The following is a 20,941-nucleotide window of genomic DNA, read 5'->3' as shown; positions in this document are numbered from 1 at the left end:
ACATTTTATTTCTCATTTAAAATTAATTTATTTTTATTTAAATAAAGTTATTTAATATACCCTTTTTACATTGATATTTTTGAAAAAAAAAAAATAGTTACGCCTTTTTTATATTAAGCCATCGATATGTCATTTTATGTCAAAAAGAAACACGAGATTCCGAAAACATTTGGGGCGGCCTTCGTAATGAACAAAATCCTGTATTAAATGTGAAGGAAGCAATTTGTTTTAATATTGACAATCAATTAGATTTACGCACTTTTTAGAAAGCGTGGGAAAAAATAAATGTCTTGCACGCGGAGAAAATTGCCTTGCACATTTATGTTTTGAACAAATTTTAATTAAGACATTTGTAAACTGACAATTTAACTATTTAGTTCATAAACCATATTTAATGTCTCTAATACACATACGCGAACACTAGGGTGGCCATTAAATTGCACATTTTCGATTTTCAGTCATCTATAACACAAACCAGATAACATTTTGATGTTCCACAAGTTATTTGATGCTTGGGATAATTTTTTCAATAAAATTTGTGTTAGCGTTGGAACCGATTTGAAATTATCGGATTTCGATAATATTAGTAATTAAAGTAATTTCTTTAAACCCCATTTCAAATCCAATGTTCAAATATTTAATTTCCCGATTAACCTATTAAATTGTCAAGATTATGGTTAACATTTTCAGTTTAAATTAGTCTAGGTTTTTGATTGGCGGAAATTATATAATTTTGAAACCATAATATTAGTCATGATAATTACTATCATTAATAGCAATTTAAATACGAACGCTTACACAAACTAGTAGACACATCAACAAGAAATGGACAGCCTTTATTGACATAAAAATGCAATTACTAACTACATAAATTAACTATAACTTAAATATTCTAACAGAATTTAATTTATTGCAAATAATAAGAAATTTTGTTGAAAAAAATATAGTGAAAACCATTTTTTATTGGTTTTTCAGTATTTCGTCTATATTTCGTATTTTTCTGTTAATAACTTTATCGAAAACAAACCTGATTCGTAAGTTATACGGCAGCATCAGAAATTTTATTTCGACAGACAGAATGACATTTCCAAATCAACTCCACTATCTACAAGGATTTGCAATATATGTATGTATTATTAAAAGTTAAGGGTTGTGTACAGGGCAACCAAAAGTATGCAATATCATATTTTTTGCTGTGCTTAGTATAAACATATGAGTTAGTTATTTATCCGTTTCAGACAATTTTAAGAATTTTGACATCGATTTGTTAATGCATATTTTTGCATATTTTGCTCTTTACAGCATATTTTATCATATTTTGCTTTTTATAGCATATTTTGCATAACTGCATATTTTTGTTGCATATTTCCTTTTTTAATTATTTTATTGTTTGCATTGTAATTTTTCATTTCTATATTTTACTATTTTTCAGGGTCCAATGATAATTGACCTAAGATACTTAAAGAAAAAATTAGAATACCCATAATCGCCTTATCTTCATTGAATTTTCGTGGATTTAAAGGAGGAAAAGGAAGGATTTCCGTATATTTGAATTAACAAATAATAAAAAATACTTAAACAATTTAAATAAAATTTAAAAATTGAATGTATTATGGACAATTTCTTAACAAAATTTTGGATACATTTTCAAAATACAAAAAAAAACTTAAGTTTGCTTTAGACAGTTATGGTTGGTCATTGACAGTTTACCATTAATATAAAATTAAACAAATGTTCAGAATATTAAGATCCATTGAAAACCTCGCATTCATTGTTCGTTGATAGATTCACACAAATTCTAACGAAGCTATTAGATAAATAGAGGAAACAATGCGAAGCGTTTTGCTTGTCTGCTGATACAGCCAGAGTCTCTGGCAGGAATCGAACTCGCAACTCTCAGATTGAAAGTCCAGCACACTATTTTCTATTATATCGGGTCACCCATTTTGAGTTCCAATGATAATCGCCGCAGTCTAAAATAAAAAAAATCATTCAACTATTGTAAGGCTTTTTGATAATTCTATTTAAATTTTTGAGGCCGAATTTATTTACATAGATGTTAACGTTAACCTTAATACATTTAAAATCCATTTAATTTTTTTCACCAAAAAATTAAACACGATAAAAAGTGGTTTTTAAATCTACATGTGGAATAGAAACATTTAGAGAAATTTAACATCCTCTCCCTACTGATCCTATACATATTGGGGCACATGAATTCAGAAAGTCAAATATTATCCTAATAACTACTAAAAAAAAATTTAAGTATTAGACAGTTTAAAATGGAATTGATCAATTGATTAAGATTGTCTAAGAAACTCTATGGAAATCTAAAACAAAGATTTAATTTGAAAACTTATGTAAATACATAGTAATTTATTGCAATAATAAAATGAATTGAATCAGACTATTTTCATCTATAACAACCAAATTTAATTTATGAGCTCAATATTTTCTCTACTTTCTATTTATTTGTTTAATAAAACATTGAAATTCCACAAAAAACAACTATTTAAGTGCATATTTTTTATATTTTAAGAGCATATTTTTCGTTTTTAAGTGCATATTTTATGCGCATAAAACACTTTTTTTAGAGCATATTTTTGGTTGCCCTGGTTATGTATATTGTATATGCACTAGGGTATTCAATTAATCGGGTTTCTGGTTTAATCGGTTAATCGAGCAAATAATTAATCGGGGTTTAGATTTAATCGGTTAATAATCGGTTAATTTTAAATTATTCGATTAACCGAATAATTTATATTTAAATGTTAAACTGAAACTAAATCACGAATTTTGTGTACTTATTGAAGTATTTTATTAATAAAAAGAACAAAAACATAAATAAATAAAACATAACAATTCAACCAAAAAGTAAATAATTGTCTTTAGTTTTAATAACTTGGAATAACGACTAGGAAAAAACTCTCACGCTGATTGTAGATGTTTGATAAATCGAAGTAAGACAAGATAAAGAATATCCAATTTGTCAGTTATTTTTTTAGTTTTTTCTAAGCATATAAAATCCTCCATTATACCATTGGAGTCCTTTTTAGATTTTAAATACTTTTAATAATTTCGATAAGTTGTGATAAAAACTCGTTTCAGTAGTGTCTCCAGTTTCGTCTATTATTATGTTCTCATCCGACAATTACATGTAAATTAAATATATCAGTTATTATAATATTAACTAAACATATTTCTTGAATGTTCGAAAAAATATGTAATTTTACTTTGACATTTTTATTTGAATTAAAATGGAAAATTAAAAACAAAAAAATTATGTTAAAGTGCAAAAAAAAGAAATTTCGGTTAATCGGTTAACAGACACCAATTAATCGGTTTATTCGTTATTTGAAAATCGGCAATTTTGAATTATTCGAACAGTTAATCGACCAAAATTAATCGGTTAACCTATTAACAGTTAACCGATTGAATACCCTAATATGCACATAACCATTAACTTTTTTAATAAATACTTATACATACATTTGGATCCGCTATATTCAAACAATTATACGAAGGTAGGTAAAACAAGCAAGAGAGCTATATTCGGCTGTGCCGAATCTTATATACCCTTCATCAAATTATACTTCAAAATAAAAATATTTTTAGGTAAACAAAATTTATTTTTTTTCCAGTGGTTTTTCCATTTTTTGGAAAAAAAATATTTCGAATTGTTATTTTAAATTTTTTTTTTTACTTTAAAATTTTTTTTTTAAATTTGAAAAAAAAATGTTTTGTTTTTTCAATAATTATATTTTAATATTTTAATAATTAATATTTTTTCCGATTTTGACCCATTGTAGGTCCAACTTACTATGGTTATATAAATCGAGGTTGTCCTGGTTTTTTCCTCATATCTCAGCCATTTGTGTACCGATTTTGCTGATATTGGAATGGCAGGTAATTTATAGTACTTACCCTTGATATTTTACAGTATTAGATGTAACTTACACTTAACCTCTGATAGCCTCTTTTAATTTATTCTGGCCTTTCAAACATTTTTTAATTTAGTTCCTATACATTTAAAACTAGTTCCCAATCACTTCACTTTTATATAAAAAGAACACGCAAAAACTCCGTAATAACCACATGGAATGGTTAACTGCTAACTGTTTTATAAAAACATGTGCTAATTTGCAAAAAAAAATGTTAAAGAAAAAAGCACAGGCTACATCGATTCATAAGTAAAAAAACTACATTTTTCTAATATTAAAATGACAAGAAAAACCCTTTGACTTTACAGCACTATAAATAACCATATGGTTACTTTATAGCCATAATAACAATGCTACTGTATATTCTGAAGTGTTAAGAAAAATTTACCATCAGCATTTTATGAAAACATTTTTGGCCGAAATTAACCACGGGCAAGATCGGTGGAGAACTCTCGGAATTAGAGTTTTTGAAAATTTAACATTTTGGCCAAGCAGGAGTTTTTTCTCATCAATGTAACTCATTACCCATTGTTCTTAGCAAAATGTGTCCCAAATAGTTTAGATAGCTACATATTTCTTCAATCTTTCGGAAAAAAATATTAAAAAATGTTTGATATTTTTTTCCGAAATCAAAAACTTTGTTTGACTTTTTTTCAAAATGGTACCTTTTTCATCAAAATAAAGCTTAGATATTTGTCTTGAAGACCTATTCGGTCGCTTAGTGGGTTGCGCGTTGTATATCTATCAAAATATATGTTTTGTAACTCAAAACATAAAATTTTTGACTTTTTTTTGGCAAAATCAAAAAATTTTGTTGACTTTTTTTCAAAATGGATCTTTTTTAAATATTCCGATCGGAAGACATCGATTTCAAAAGTTGGCATGAAATCTCCCATATATTAAAATCTTCCAAATCGAATCGAGAGGTACCCCTCTTCGGGACCTTGAGACTCAAAAACTCAACTACACTACTTATATAGTCATTTTTCGAAATTATTCACTGTGCTAAGCAAAAGAAAACTGTAAAAATTACAAACGAAGTCGCAATCTTATATATCCCCCTATTTCTCATCATATCGGCCAAAAAAAAAAAATATTACTTTATATTAAATAACAAAACAAAATATTTCATTTGAAATTAAAAAAATATATTTTAATATTAATATTTATATCCTTGAATAAAGTTTACTGTTAGTATTAATAACATATAAAAATAATTTGATTAAATACTATTCATCGTCATCAATTTCTGATTTAACAATTATATCCGCTAGAACATCTATACCACCAGCTGAAGGGGATTGAAGGCAAGTCATGGTTTTTATAGTCGACAAACTCACACTGTTATCCTCAGATACTTCAGACATTTCATTATCAGATGAATCGTCTTCTCTGAAAAGTCCCAGTTTCTGTACAGCATCATCTAAATGATGTTGATTTAAGCGTATAAATCCTAGATTTCCTTTGACATAAGGTGGAACATTTGAAGTTTGTATAGAAAGATCGAGGTGAGAGTAACGAATTTTGTTGTAAATCTATAATTAGCGAATGGTAAAAAATTAAACCATTGGAATAACAGTTCAAATACTTTGAATATATCGACCCCTTTACGCGAAATTATCGTATCAAAAACCAAATTTTACAGGAGAGCGTTATTATCAATGCTAAATTTTAAATCCGATACAATAACCGATTTAGTAAATTAAATTTCACATACGATTAAATTAACTTAGTAATATTTCCAGAAATATAGTGAATGACGGTATATTTTAATGTAACATACGATAATTTCGTGCAAAGCGCTCGATATGTATTGTAAGATTATATAGAGTGAACAAACTTACTTGGGTAGCTGGCATAGCAAAACAAATTGTGCTTAAAATATACATTTCAGGTTCACAGATTTTTTGATCCCTCCAAAAGCGCAAAATGTTCGTGTCGACCTTATGAAATGGTAATTTGAATTCTTCCAGTTTGTTATAAATTCCTGAGGATTCTGCATCTTGAACACCCTGGCATAGAAATTCATTTAAACAGATATCTTCATCATCATCGTCTAACTGTTGTGGTATTGCTAGAGATTGTGTTCTAGACTCAGAGACTGGATCGATAAGTTCAGCATTATATATCTTAGAACGATCCCATAATTGCTTTAAATATTCCATGGCAAACATTTTCTCTGGCAAATTTAATGTGTGCTGGAAGCGAGGATCCAAATATAAACAAGCTTTAAAATGATCTTGATTTAAATGTTCATTCCACCTATTTTCGATACTTTTCGAAAGTTCCGACAGAATGAGTTTTAAATGAGTCTCTTGTGTTTTGTTAGCATTTAAAAGTTTTTCTGTAACAAGTTTACTCTTTAGCCATTGCGCGTAAAAGTCACCAAAATGCATTTCTTCGTTGTAAAATTTTAGCAATGATTTTTGCACAATATTCAAAGATTTACAAAAAGCATCGATGAAATTCAAGAGATTATCGTTCAGATTAAATTGATCGGGTTGTTCATACTTTATGTTTCCTAAAATAAAGCGAGCTTCGTTCAAATCGTTCATCATTGTGAAAGATGAACCCCATTTCCAGGGTGAGTCCAATTGAGGAATTTTCAAATTGCTTTGTTCAAACTTTTCATAGAATATATTTGACTTGTCGTTAATAGCTTTGGTCAAATTGCGGCATTCCAGAAACAATGCAAATATACTAGGGTTTCTGATAACATCCATAACACATAGTTGGCCAATGACACCAATATAACGCTCGATCTTTGTATCACCCACTTGTATATCTGGATTTTTATAAAATTCCTGCATTTCTTTTAAATATTCAGAGTTTTCAATCGAACGTCTGAAGTTTACTTTTGTATTATCCCAACAAGCGCTCACAATCTGGTTGGTATCAATATTGAATTGATGTAAAACCTCCATAATATGTTGCTCAGTTAAATGTTCGTGTTCCTTTAGAGTTATTACACCGAGATTGCGTGTTTCCACTTCCATTTCATTAATAAATTGCACACTTAGGCAAAACGAATTTGAAGTAGCATTCAGATCCATATCGATCTTTAGAGACAACAAACGCCAGTGTAAATCACTACAAAATTCGTTGCGTATATGATTGGCCACTGAAGATAGAACTCTTTCACTTTGAATTTCGTCTACATGGAATTTTGTGACTTCCTGTAAAGATATGGCATCGCAGACTGGACTTAGCAGTTGCTGCATATTTTTCGAAGCAAATATTTGAGGTGCTATTCCTTCTTCAACGATGAGACCCATTACAGCTCCAACTAAAGTTTTTTCTTCCATTTCAATGTATAATTTACCTTTAATCCTCTGTGTACTTGTAGGATTTGGATTATTGATCTTACTTGGTTTTATGGACAATGTCTCATTTTCCTTATCGGTGGTATCCACAATAATGTCGTGCTGTTTTAGATGCAATGATAAATTAAAGTGCCGATTGTTCCTTACACGTTTATTGCATATTTTACATATTGCAACACATTCATCCACAATATTATTAAAATGTTTCCATATCTCACTATTAGGATTGTGCAGTTTATTGATGTGTTTTCTCAAACTGTAGCTTCGATCATTTTTCAAGCGCTGTTTACATAATTTACACACCGCAACCCCTTCATCAATAATATTGTCGAAATACTTCCATATGGCACATCTCGGATTGAGCACCATTTTGCCACAACAACACAAATATAATAAACTAAACAAAATTTACTCGTACTTAAAATATGTAACTAAATAAATAACTTTATACACACACGCTACGTTCTCAACAAAGACTCAAACTGTACTAAATGCAATGTCTACCCTCTTGTGCTCTCGTGTTGTTTGATTTTTTTTCTTGTTATTCTCGTTTATGGTATAGAGAATTAAGACTCGAGAAGACTCAAATTTCTTTTGTTAGCTGCTCTCTTTAAATGTGTTGTTGTATGGCAAACAACGGGTTTTTAAACTAATACATTCTCAAGATATTTTTTTATTTTTTATTTTTTTTGCAATATAGACTTGGTTGCTAATCGAGTTGCGTTCTTATGCTTCTCGGTACCGTTAAACAATGATATATATTATTGTTGTTGTTGTTATATATGTAGGTATGTATTTATGTATTATATTGAATGCTCTCAAGTGTTCAAACGCTGGGTTGTTACTGCGTTGTTGTCAAATAACGAAAACCGTCTGAGTCAAACGAGTGTGTGCATTAGGGTGGCCCTTATAATTTCGAAAAAATTATTAAAACAAAATATTAAAATTTTATTATTAAATTGTAATGTTGGTTTTCATAAAAATTTTGCTTAAATATTGGCTTCCATAACATAAGACGACCAGATTTTGAAAAAGAAAATAGATGACATAAAGAAAAAAGTGAAAAATTTATTATAATTCCAATATAAGGTGTTCCCTAATATTCAAGTATTGTCTCTGTATAAGGTACAGGGCATAGTTGCCAGATAAAATATAAAAAAACACATTTTTTGTTTTATACTGTATTCAAATTCGGATTCTGTTTAATTGTCAATTATGTATTTATTTAAGTATGTAAAATGTGCTGAGAAACCTAAAAAATATTTAGTTGAAGTAGTAATTAAATAACTATTAAGTAATACCTTATCAGGTACTATGTAAATTATTAAATATTCAATCCCTTTGCGCATTATTTTACCTGTTAAACAGATGTCTCACGAGACAGAATATAAGCAAATTTTATATTTCTCTCTTTCATTTAGAATTGCTTTTTGTTTATACTTTTGCAGCATGTAACATTAAGCGATTTGCATCAGAGCTACCCTAGGAAAGTAATTTTGTTGTTTGTTTGATTTTAATAAAGCGCGAACTTTGTGTAATAAAAACAAGTTTAAATATTTTTTTAGTTTTTATTTTATTTATATGTAGCTTATGAAATTAACAAAACACAGTTTCCAAAATTATTGTTAAGGAATGCAAAAAAATTTAGTACGTACTTATATTATGTATTTAAATATGTATGTACGAAACATTTTATTGTTTTCAGGAGAGTAAAAAAAAAAGAGTTTAGTTTTTATATGAAAACCATATAGAATTACTCATGAATCTTGATACTAACTTCTAAATCTATAAATATATTTAAAGACAGTTAGATAAATAAATCTTTTATTTCGCGGAGCGGCGTATTGTGATTTAATTTGTTATTCACACTCATTAGCTGCTACCTGGGCTGATGAAATAATAGTAGTTGATGGATTAACTACGACTGATGAAGATGCCAAAACAATGCCAGAATGTGTGGCTATTGACGATGCAGTATTACTGTTGTCATCTTCTGATATATCATAAATATCGACTTCACCTTCCGAAAATGTTGATGTATTTGAGCGATCATCATTTATCAGCTGCAATTGTGAAAGAGCTTCATCTAAAAGGTGTACGTTTAAGCGAATGTTTAAGATATTTTCTTTGGTGAAATCTGACAAATTTGAATTGGTATCTAGCCGATAAATATGAGAATAGCGTAGTTTACTGTAAATCTGAAAATAAAGTCATAAAAAATATTTGTTTAGAAAATGTAACTGGTTCCGAATCAATTTACAGTTTAGGGATTTCAAACAGATATTTAATTTAGAAAATTTCTTTAAAAACACTCATATTCATATATTCCGGGTTTTAATGCAAATATTTAACACAATACATTAATTTAAAGTTATGCTATTTCTCTATTTAAATTTTCAAATAGTTATACTAAACATTGATAGAAACAAACTTACCTCTGTAGCTGGTATGGCGAAACATATGGTGCTCAGAGAATACACTTCGGGTTCACTAGCTTTCTGGCTTCTCCAAAATGATAAAATATTTGTATCCACCATTTGAAATGCTAGTTTTAGACCCTCGATTTTCTGATAAACATCACTAGTTCTGTTATCCTTTACCGGTATATCATGACTTAAAAATTCATTCAAGAATGCATCCTCATCGTCGTCAAACAACTGAGCTGACTCTTCCAAAGATTCCGTATCATCAACAGTATAAAGCTTGGCGCGACACCACAACTTCTTCAGATATTCCGTAGCAATTGATTTTTGTTCCGAGTCAAGTGTACGCTGAAATCTTGGATCCAAAAATATACATGCAACAAAACTATCTTGACTCAACAATTCTTTCGTTCTATTCTCAATTACTTTTAGCATTTCCGTCAGAATCGTCGATAAGAGTATGTTTTGTTTATTGTTAGCTGCTATCAGTTTTACCGTCAACAGTTTACATTTTAACCATTGGGAGTAGAAGTCTCCTATGTGTAATTCTTCAGTGTAGTACTTAAGTATGGATTTTTGCAAATAAATTATTGATTTACTGAAGGCTTCTATGAATGACCATAACTCGTCGTTGGCTTCAAACTGATCTTCAGGTTGGTCGAATTTTTCAAATTTAACCTTTTCCAAAATATGGCGAGCCTCATGCAAATCGTGCATCATTTTGTAGGTAGAACCCCATTTCCAGGGAGAATCCAGTTGAGGTATACTCAAATTATTTTGTTCAAATAACTCATGATAGCCATTTGATTCCTCGCTAATAAATTTGGCTAAATTACGGCACTGCAAAAATGTTTGAAATATGCTGGAATTTTTAAAAAGATCCAATAAACAGAGCTGGGCGTTCGCGCCCATATAACGCTCTATCTTTACATCTCCCAAGTAAATATCAGGGTATGATTCAAACTGTTGAATTTCATTCAAATATTCCGAATTTTTAATGAGCTTATTGTACTTTTGCTTCGAATTGTCCCAAAAGGCACTTACAATTTGATTTGAATCAATATTGAATTTGTGTAGAACTTGCTTTATATGTTCCTCTGACAGCTGCTCATCACTTTTGAGATCAATTATGCCCAATATGTGACTTTGTATCACTCCCTCATTGATGAACCGGGCACTGACGCAATAAGTTTTCTGCGAAGCATTCAGATCCGTATCGAGTTTAATAGACAATAAACGACAGTGTAAATCATTTGAAAAATCATTGCGTACATAATTTGCCATTGAACTTATGATTCTTTCTATCTCAGTCTCTTCCATTTTAAATTCTTTGCCTTCTCTATCGGATATCGCCTCACACATGGGTCGTAACAGGACTTTAAAATTCTTCGAGCTAATCACATGAGGTGCTACACCATCTTCAACTATTAAGCCAATTACGGAACGTATAATAGTGTTTTTGTCCATTTTAATACACAGTCGATGTTTTGGCCTTTTCTCATCATTGCCAATTTGTTCTTTCATTTTACGCTTGGCCACTTTAAGCACAGCTTTTATTTGATCTTCATCGTATGGCTGGGGGGAAGGGGGTTGTTCCGTGGGACGATCATTCGGTAGCTTGACTTCGATCTGGTGTGATCTTCGCATATGCAACCTTAAGTTGCAAAGACGATTTTTTAGTCGTCGTTTGCATGTTTTACAAACTGCTAGATTGTCCTGAACGAAAACGTCGAAGTACTTATTGATTTCGCCTCTATTATTATGGACCTTTTTCAAATGCAATTTCAAGTTATAACTGCGATTATTCCTCAATCGCTGTTTGCACAATTTACATTCTGCCATACCCTCCTCAACAATATTCGTGAAATAATTCCACAACTCACTGCTGGGTCTCAGCGCCATTTTTGTTTGTTTATGATAATGAATTCAATTTTGTTTTCAATACACAACTTGCTGTTGGAAACAATCACACACAAAATTTTGTAGCTAAACACACACTCTACACGTCCCACTGTCAACAACAAAGACTCGACGTATACTAAAAGCAAATCGCTCTGTCATATACTTTTCTACGCTCTTGTTGCTCTTGAGTTGAGTTGTGTTTTGTTGCTACATTCTTGTTGCTACGTATTTGTTTTTTTATCATCTGCTTTGAGTTGCTGTTCTGTTCGTGTGTAGTTGGCATGAGTGTTTTGCTATTGTGTAAATACAATAACAACAATACCAGGGAATAAACTGGTTTTTATTTTAAAATAAAACTCAATCTGCTTATTTTTACCACTGCTGTTTTACTACATGTAGGTATACATTAATTAGGGTTGCCAGATACGATTAGCTAGATTTTGAAAAAAATATATTGACTAACTTAAAATGTATTCGCATTGGGAAAATTTAAATTGTACTTCATTATATGACTTTAAAAAAACAAAATCAATTTGTGTAATTAAAGGCATTTTTAGTATAGCTGTAAGATATCTTTTCAACATCGTAAAGTTTCACAGTGCTTCCATAAAAATTGTTCCGAAGTAACAATTTCGAACTGAAATCATTGGTCGCAAAATTTAAAAATGAAAAAATAAGTTTCAGCTCAACAAATTTAGTTTTATCTTGCTCATTAAAGTCCGTATGGCAACCCTAGATCAAAACAAATATTTATTATTTATAAACTGTTAGTTCCAATACTAAGCACTATTTTACTTGCAGTTCAATGTAATTCATCAAATCAAACTTTTATAGAAAAAAGAAAATGCAGAATATGCACTTAAGGAAGAGTGAAACTCTTACAAAATGTTATTAAAGGTATTTATAGACGGCAATACTGAGTATTAATATTTGTCAAAAACTCAAGTATCATAATACAATTTCATCGTCTAAACAAAATTTGTATTAGATTTTCAAAAAATACAAATGATTTTTTTGATTTACGGTCGGTATTGAAAATTTTTTTAAAACAATTTAAAAACTTTTTATTTTCATATGTATCGGGTATGTATTTATAAAAACAAAAAAAATGTCAAGAAAATATAAAATAAAAATAAAATTTTCAGAAAAATATCAATCAACAAAGAAATAAAATATTTGTAATACTATCGTATAAATAATAAATGTTTTTTCGAAACGATTTTTTGAAATACCGACTGATTTCATTTTTTATTTTTAAATTTGAAAGTGTTAATACTCAGTATTGCCGTCTATAAATACCTTAAATACCACAATGACAAAAATAATTTAAATTCTTTGAAAATAATGTTTTTCATATTTATGAATTTCACAATAATTTATGTTTTCACTGTCAAATATACACAGTTGTAGGTATACACAAATGCTAGTAAATACCTAACGCTTTGTCGTCTATTCACTGCTTTTTCGTTCTCTCTCATTTAAAAGTATCGATTTATCTTTATCTCTTACTTTCGCAGTGTTGTCACCCAGAGAGAAAAGATGCAGTAAAGAGACCTTCCTCAAGGCCTTATTTTGCAGACACAAGGACACCCAGCAAAATCGTTTAAATTTTACGTGGCGTATCAATGGAAGCCTACGCCTTGCAATAAAACCTAAATAATGGACTATAAAGTGTAGTTTTATAAATAAAAAACTACCTCCCTCGATCTTCATAAAATAAATATTATTATAGAGAGATAATAATGAAAAACCAAGCATGTTTGAATTTTAAATAATGGTTTGTTAGATCTGATTTTGTAATTAGTGTTTATAAACCGGTTAACCGAAAACTCGGTTTTTGCGAACCGGTTAATTAAAAATGTTGATTTTCGGTTAACCGGTTTTTAAAATTTAGGTCTAAAATTAAGAAATCTGTTTTTGCATTTTTAGTATTCATTGTACACACATTATTGGTCTGATTTGAAATCTAAACTGCTGATTTACAATACATACCTATTTAGATGATATTTTTAAGAATTACAATGATTGTAAATAGTAGAGTATTTTTGCACATAATGAAACTATTAAAAATTAAATTCCGCATAATTCTAGAAGTTAAGCTAAATCTTAATAATGATTCATTATGAACTTAGTGATGATTTCACAAAACGTTAAGTTGAATTTGATGTACATACTTTCTTTCAATCAATTTGACTTCATTAGTGTGTTTTTTTCTTAAAATTTTATTATATTAATCATTTCTTTAGCTTAGTGGACAAAGTCCTTTTCAGAAATATTACAGGAGAGACAAAAAACGTTCTAAAATCCATGATTTGAAATATTTATGAAATCTGATAGAGTTTTATTCATTATTTGGTATGATTTATAGTGACATATAAACACAGCTAAGAAGTTCGTTTGCATCTTATAGGTCCTTTTTGGGACTTGTAACTATTTCTGTTTCATATCAGAAAGTCGAAGTGATAATAAATTTCAAAATTATATAGTTAGTAACATATTTATACTCAATTCCATTTGACTGAGATAATAATTTTGAAATTTTTACAAAATAAAATGGACTTAGCACTTTTGTATATTTATAGTTATTTAATATTAACTATTCCTGACTACTAAAAACTATAAATTTTAAAGCTGTATATACTTTACTGTACATTTTACGTTTTCTACACATATATGACGGTTAACAGGTTTTTTCGATGTCGGTTAACCGAAAACCCGGTTTTTTTAAAAATGCCAATTTTCGGTTAACCAACAAACCGGTTTTTTATAAACACTATTTGTAATGCAATTTTTAACGCGTATGAATTTTCTTCTAAAACATTTTTTAAGAGAAGGCGGAGTGAAATGAGTATCGGATTTCGACATGTATTTTAGAAGGCCTACAAAGTGAAATCCTATCAATTCTTCCCGCTGGGTAACAATGCATTTATTTTAGGAATGTGCTTATTAGGGTGGTACTTATTTTGAACTTTAAAGATTTTAATTAAAAATTTTCCAAACAAATTCAAAAAACATAAATTTTCCAAAAAAACTCAATTAAAACGAGTACTTTCGATAGCAAAGTAGCAAAAGAGTAGTTTATCAGAAACCAATTAACGGATTGATTTACAACGAACTATAAATCTACGTTTACAATTTATAAAATTTTATGACACTTAATTCTGTAAGAGCTCTACATCATGAATACCGCTAATATAAAAATTGTCTGACATCGAAATTTATGTAAAATTCTATAAACGAAAAAATCGATTCCAATAAACGCTAAATAAAGATTACGATTTTGGAATTTTAAATTTCTAGGACATTGTTAATTAACACTTTCATATGTATAAAAACATACAGTTTTTCTAAAAATCCGATATCGAATAGCTTAAAATTCGATTAATCTGATTTTCATTAAATGCAATATTATTTACAGAAAATTTGGAAAATATTTTTGAAAATAATGAATGAAAATTTAGTGGGGAGTAATAAAAAATATCATACTAATCATAATAATTGTTTAACTAACAATTAAACTCTGATCGGCAAATATCATTATCTTCGACAGTGAGAAAGATAAAACAAAACTGAAAATTTTACATCTTTTGATTGGATATTGAAATTAAATACTTTTTTTATTATAATTTTTTTATTGTCATAAATTTCACAATAATGAGCAGATCATTTTAGTAGAATAAACTTATAGTACAGCTGGTAGTGTTTCTAAACCGGTTAACCGAAAAACCGGTTTTTCTTCGAAATCTCGGTTTTTTGTGAACCGGTTAATTTGAAATGTTGATTTTCGGTTAACCGGTTTATCCGGTTTTTATCACTCGGTTAACCGGTTTTTAAAATTTAGGTCATAAAAAATCTCATGGTTTTGTGCATTTTTTATATTCATTGTACACACATTATTTGTCTGATTTGAAACCTAAACTAATGACTTACAATCAGGGACCCGAAATAATTGTTATTTTTTTTAAATAAGCAATTGGTTATAGAAAAAATAACTGCAAAAAAATACGTCCCGTAATAACAATTATAAATAACTCAAAAAAAATTTAGTCTATGATAACCATTATGAAAAATTTTAATTTTTTTAGGTGTTTGATAACCATTATGAAAGATTTTGATTTTTTTTGGTCTTCAATAACCATTATGAATTTTATTTTTTTGGTCTTTGATAACCATTCTAAAAAAATAGACTACAGCCATTACAAATATTTATACCCTACACCACCATAGTGATATAGCATATAGTGCCCAAAGAACGAAGTCTATTGAATTTGGTTAGAATCGGTCTATTATTTCTCCTAGCCCCCATACTATTGTCCTATCTGAAAATAAATAATCCCTCATAAATATCTTAGTTATATAGATAACCAAACCGAATTCAGCACAAATAAGTTTTATATAAGTCGAACTCTCACTACTAAATTTTGTGACGATTGGTTCATAATTAGTCATAGCTCCCATACAAGGCCCACTTCCGAATACCATTTTAACGAGTATAGATTTCTTAAAAAAGTTGGTATTCAAATAAAATTTAGCATATATACAGAAGACATGTCACTTAATTTTATGCCGATTGATCCATAATTAGTCATAGCTCCCACATATTGCACATTTTAAAAGAAAACTGTTTATAATCATAAATATTATTGATTCTTATGAAATTCTGAACCGATTTATCTTTCTCTGTCTATTTTAAAATACATGAAAACCAGGTCCATGCGACCAAAAAACTTTGTTGGTACTCATAATGTTTACGGAAGACCAAAAAAATAAAAATCTTTAATAATAGTTATCAAAGACCTAAAAAAATAAAAATATTTTATAATGGTTATTGAAGACCAAAAAAAAAATAAAAATCTTTCATAATGGTTACTGAAGACCAAATAAAATAAAAATCGTTTATAATGGTTATCAAAGACCAAAATAATATTGGTTATTTTTAACTGTTATTCAGACCATTTTTCAAAAATTCTTGATAAACAATTATTTCAGGATTTTTTCCAATATTGGTTATAACAGTTATGTCCCTGATTACAATACAAACCTATTTTAAGCAATAGAAAAAGGTACCTTTAACTATAACGGCAAGTTGTAATAATGGCCCTTAGATTGATATTTTTAAGAATTTCAATAATTCTAAATAGTAGAGGACGATGGGTTTACTTAAAAACTTTTTCAGAATAAATAATGAAACTATTAAAAATTAAATTCCGCATAATTCTAGAAGTTAATCTAAATCTTCGTTAGCTTAGTGTACAAAGTTCTTTTCAGAAATATTATAGGAGAGACAAAAAACGTTCTAAAATCCATGATTTGAAATATTTATGAGATCTGATAATGGAGTTTTATTACTTACATATTTGGTATGATTTATAATGACAAATAAACAGTAAGAAGAAGTGCGTTTGTATATTATAGGTCCTTTTTTGGGACTTGTAACATTTTCTGTTTAATATCAGAAAGTCGAGGTGATAATAAATTTCAAAATTATCAAATATTTAATTAAAAAATTGATTTATCATAAAATGCTTGAAATTTAATGAAAAAAATCAATAATTATATTAGTATTATACAGTTAGTAACAAATTTATACTCAATTCCATTTGACTGAGATAATAATTTTGAAATTTTTACAAAACAAAATGGACTTAGCATTTTTGTATACTCATAGTTTATTTATATTAAACATTCCTGACAACTAAAAACTACAAATTTTAAAGCTGTGTATACTTTATAGGACATTTTATGTTTTTACACATATATGACGGTTAACCGGTTTAACCGGTTTTTATTTTTTTGGTCGAAGCGAACATATAGGTGTAAGTAAATATGTGAGAGATTTCTTATTGTCAGAGTTACATTGTGAAATTTAATGGGGATCACTTTCGTGGACGATCTTAACCCTCTACCTCCTCCCTTTAGGGGTCAAATTGACCTTTTTGTCGAGAAAATCAAAAAAGTCCTTTCATATAGGACATTCAAGGACTAAAATTTTCTACAAAAATTTTTGCCATAGTTGTAAATAAATTTACTTACGCTTAATTAGCAAATTGTAAGTCTTCGTTCGTTATTTTTATTCTTTCTTGACGAAGTTGGTGTAAATCCGACCACTCCAGTGCTACCACATTTCTATTTATTTAGTTTGCATGTTAAGCCAGCGATAGAAATATATTCATAATTGTTTCTAATATACCAGTTGAAACATATTTTGAAACACTTTTCAAAGGTTTATATACAATAATTTCTTAATTATAGCAGTTACTTACTGTTATATAACGTTGGTTAAATGTATTTTTTCTTACCCAACATATTCAATCAAAAAGTAAAGAACACAAATCTATATAGTTAACTTTTTAAATGTATTTTCAGCGTACATAAATATTTATTGTTAAATAAGTAATTCAAAACCAATTCACTTCAATAACGAAATTTTAGAGTAATTATTTAATTAGATATTTGTGGTGGCCGCTTCATTGCTGTCGATTATTTGAACTTCATCTTCGTCGGATGATATGGCCTCGTGGAAAATTCCAAATTGCTCAAGATTGCCCTGCAGAAGTTGGGAATTTAAACGAATGCTTACAAGATTGTCTCTTGTAAATGGTGATAATTTTGAAAGGGTCTCCGTTTGATAAATATTTGCGTAGCGATTTTTATTATAATTCTGCAATTTAAAAAATATATGTAAATTCTGACTAAACCCTTTAACGATATGTTTTTTTTTTGTTAGAAGAAAACTTAGAATTTATTTTAAAAAATTCTAACCATCGGGCTGCTATATTTTCCTTAAGAAAATTTACATACGCAACAATTAGAAGCTCTTATTTATACTTATTGAGTTTGTAATTTACCTGAGTGGTTGGTATGGCAAAACAAATTGCACTTAAGGAATACATTTCGGGATCACTTGATTTCAGCATATTCCAAAACGATAAAACATTCGTGTCGACAGGTTTAAATGGTATTTTAAAACTCTCGATTTTCTTAAAAACATCTGTAGTTCTAAGATCACATTCTGGAGCATCCTGACAAAGGAATTCATTTAGAAAGGCGTCTTCAGCATCATCGAATCGTGAAGACGCAGCGTTTTCCTCCGCGGCAGCATTTATAATATCTACATTATAGATTTTATAACGATTCCATATGCCTTTTAAATATTCCAAGGCTTTTGTTTTCTCTTCCTCACCTAAAGTGTGCTGAAAACGTGGATCCAAATACAAACAAGCTTCAAAACAATCCTTACCCAAGAGCTCTTTCGATCTTGCCTCAATGCTTTTCAACAATTCGACTGAAATAGTAGTGATGTAAGTATTTTCCATATTACTGGCTGTTGCTAGTTTTGTTGTTAGCAGTTTGGTCTTTAGCCATTGGGGATAGAAATCGAAAAAGGTCATTTCCTCGCTGTAGAATTTAATAATAGATTTTTGTATAAAACTCGTCGATTCACAGAAGGCGTCAATAAACAGCCACATTTTATCGTTGACATTAAATTGATCTTGGCGGTTTTCGATTTTCTGAATATTAGTATCTTTAAAAATGTTGCGAGCTTCCTGCAAATCGTGCATCATTTTATAAGTAGAACCCCATTTCCAGGGAGAATCCAATTGGGGAATATTTAAATTATTCTGCTCAAAAACACCATAGTAACCATTCGATTCATCTTGAATAAACTTGGCGAAATTACGGCATTCTAAAAATGGTTGTATAATATGGGAATTTTTAAAAATATCCAACATACAGAGCTGGGCTGTAACACCAACATAACGCTCAACCATAATGTCGCTAAATTGTATTTCTGGATATTTTTCGAACTTTTCGATTTCCTTCAAATATTCACAGTTTTGCACCTGTCTATTATAATTGGGCTTGGTGTTGTCCCAAAAAATACCTATAATTTGATTTGAATCAATATTAAATTTGTGTAAAACTTGTTTAATATGTTGCTCAGTTAGCTGAGGATCATCCTTAAGATCTATTATTCCCAAAGTGCGTTTTTGTGTCTGCCCATTATCGACAAATAAAGTACTAACACAAAAGGTGTTTTCTGGACCATTGATGTCCGTATCCAGTTTTAAAGATAGCAATCGACAGTCTAGATCATTGGAAAAACTACTCCGAATATGATTGGCCACCAAACATAGAAGTCTTTCGCTTTCAGACTCATCTATCTTAAGTTCTTTATTCTGTTGTTCGAATATCGCATCACAAAGAGGCTGTATTAGGGCCTGCATGTTTTTAGAACCAAACAGTAAAGGTGTAACACCATCCTCTATCATGAGACCCCATATAGCTGATATTAGGGTTTTTTCATCGATTTTAATGGCCAAATGTGTTTTTGCTCGTTTATAAGCATGCGCATTTGCTCCCGGAGATCTAGACATTCTACGTTTAGAAACAGTTATATCACTTGGCGGTATTTCTGCATGGCTTGTATCTTTAGATAGAGTTTCCTCAGGTTCATAATCATGGGAAATTACAATAGGCTCAGTATTACTTACAATAGGAGCAGTATTCACTACAATTGGTGTAGTATTCTCTACAATGGATACATTGGCTTGGCTTGTTTGAGCAACAGCCTCATCCTTGGATTCGTCATCTGTAATGTAAACTATTGCATTGTTAACTGTTGTCCTCATTTCTTTATTGCCAGTTTGAGCAGCCAGCTCCTTTTTGTTGATCTCATCCTCGATGTTAGGTACTATGATATTATGTGCCTTTTCCAAGTGCTGTGTTAAATTAAAACTGCGATTGTTCCTTACACGCTGCTTGCATTGTTTGCATACTGCCATACCCTGGCCCACAATATTATCAAAATAATTCCAGATTTCACTCTTGGTGTTGTGCAGTTTTTTTAAATGTTTCCTCAAACTCCAACTGCGATCGTTTTTCAAACGCTGCTTACAGAGCTTACACACCGCAACGCCTTCATCAACAATATTATCAAAATACTTCCATACATCACATCTGGGATTGGATACCATTTTGTGTTTGTTTGTTCTACTTTAATTCAACTGTCTGTTGTTTTTTTATTTGTTGTACACAATTAACGTAAAGTTGCTTTGCTTATGAAACGTTGCAAAACTACAGATACACACTCCCTTTAACAAACCGGTACACAAACTGTTCGGCTCAAAACAGTCACGATACGTACAGAACAACGATTCTTTGTATACTAAAAGCAAAGAGCTTCTATTGCGATTCACTCGTGTGCTCTCTTTTTGCATGAGACAAATTTACTTTTTTGAGTCGTTCACTGTTGTTGTTTATTACAAAACTGAGCGAAATAAACAAGAACCCAGAGAAAACTAAAAAAGAAGGAATGCATCAACACATGGACAAACAACAACAGGGAAAT

At 29.7% G+C, this 20,941-nt stretch overlaps 3 protein-coding genes across 3 annotated transcripts; all 3 read right to left on the bottom strand.

Annotated features, from left to right (window-relative positions):
• Positions 1–5,065: 5,065 nt before the first annotated feature.
• On the bottom strand, positions 5,066–7,705 carry LOC135955200 (uncharacterized). Its single transcript, XM_065505524.1, has 2 exons — positions 5,786–7,705; positions 5,066–5,476 (listed from the first exon to the last, which is right to left on the bottom strand). Exons 1-2 carry the CDS (start codon positions 7,631–7,633, stop codon positions 5,171–5,173), a joined length of 2,154 nt encoding a protein of 717 aa, XP_065361596.1. The 5' UTR covers positions 7,634–7,705; the 3' UTR covers positions 5,066–5,170.
• A 1,113-nt stretch (positions 7,706–8,818) lies between these two features.
• On the bottom strand, positions 8,819–11,703 carry LOC135955149 (uncharacterized). The gene is made up of 2 exons (XM_065505458.1): positions 9,700–11,703; positions 8,819–9,462 (listed from the first exon to the last, which is right to left on the bottom strand). The coding sequence occupies exons 1-2, from the start codon at positions 11,587–11,589 to the stop codon at positions 9,124–9,126; spliced, it is 2,229 nt and encodes a 742-aa protein (XP_065361530.1). The 5' UTR covers positions 11,590–11,703; the 3' UTR covers positions 8,819–9,123.
• Positions 11,704–17,926: 6,223 nt separating this feature from the next.
• Positions 17,927–20,738, bottom strand: LOC135955056 (uncharacterized). Its single transcript, XM_065505348.1, has 2 exons — positions 18,438–20,738; positions 17,927–18,250 (listed from the first exon to the last, which is right to left on the bottom strand). The coding sequence occupies exons 1-2, from the start codon at positions 20,565–20,567 to the stop codon at positions 18,035–18,037; spliced, it is 2,346 nt and encodes a 781-aa protein (XP_065361420.1). The 5' UTR covers positions 20,568–20,738; the 3' UTR covers positions 17,927–18,034.
• Positions 20,739–20,941: the final 203 nt, after the last annotated feature.

This window comes from Calliphora vicina, chromosome 3, assembly GCF_958450345.1.
Source record: "Calliphora vicina chromosome 3, idCalVici1.1, whole genome shotgun sequence".
NCBI lineage: Eukaryota > Metazoa > Arthropoda > Insecta > Diptera > Calliphoridae > Calliphora > Calliphora vicina.
This window is presented reverse-complemented; position numbering and strand designations above follow the sequence as displayed.

Bases quoted from the DNA above. Each gene is read 5' to 3' on its own strand.
- LOC135955200 (XM_065505524.1), bottom strand. From the start codon at position 7,633: ATGGTGCTCAATCCGAGATGTGCCATATGGAAGTATTTCGACAATATT. The intron at 5,477-5,785 runs GTAAGTTTGTTC...CGCTAATTATAG, and splicing joins TTGCTATGCCAGCTACCCAA to ATTTACAACAAAATTCGTTA.
- LOC135955149 (XM_065505458.1), bottom strand. From the start codon at position 11,589: ATGGCGCTGAGACCCAGCAGTGAGTTGTGGAATTATTTCACGAATATT. The intron at 9,463-9,699 runs GTAAGTTTGTTT...CTTTATTTTCAG, and splicing joins TCGCCATACCAGCTACAGAG to ATTTACAGTAAACTACGCTA.
- LOC135955056 (XM_065505348.1), bottom strand. From the start codon at position 20,567: ATGGTATCCAATCCCAGATGTGATGTATGGAAGTATTTTGATAATATT. The intron at 18,251-18,437 runs GTAAATTACAAA...TTTAAATTGCAG, and splicing joins TTGCCATACCAACCACTCAG to AATTATAATAAAAATCGCTA.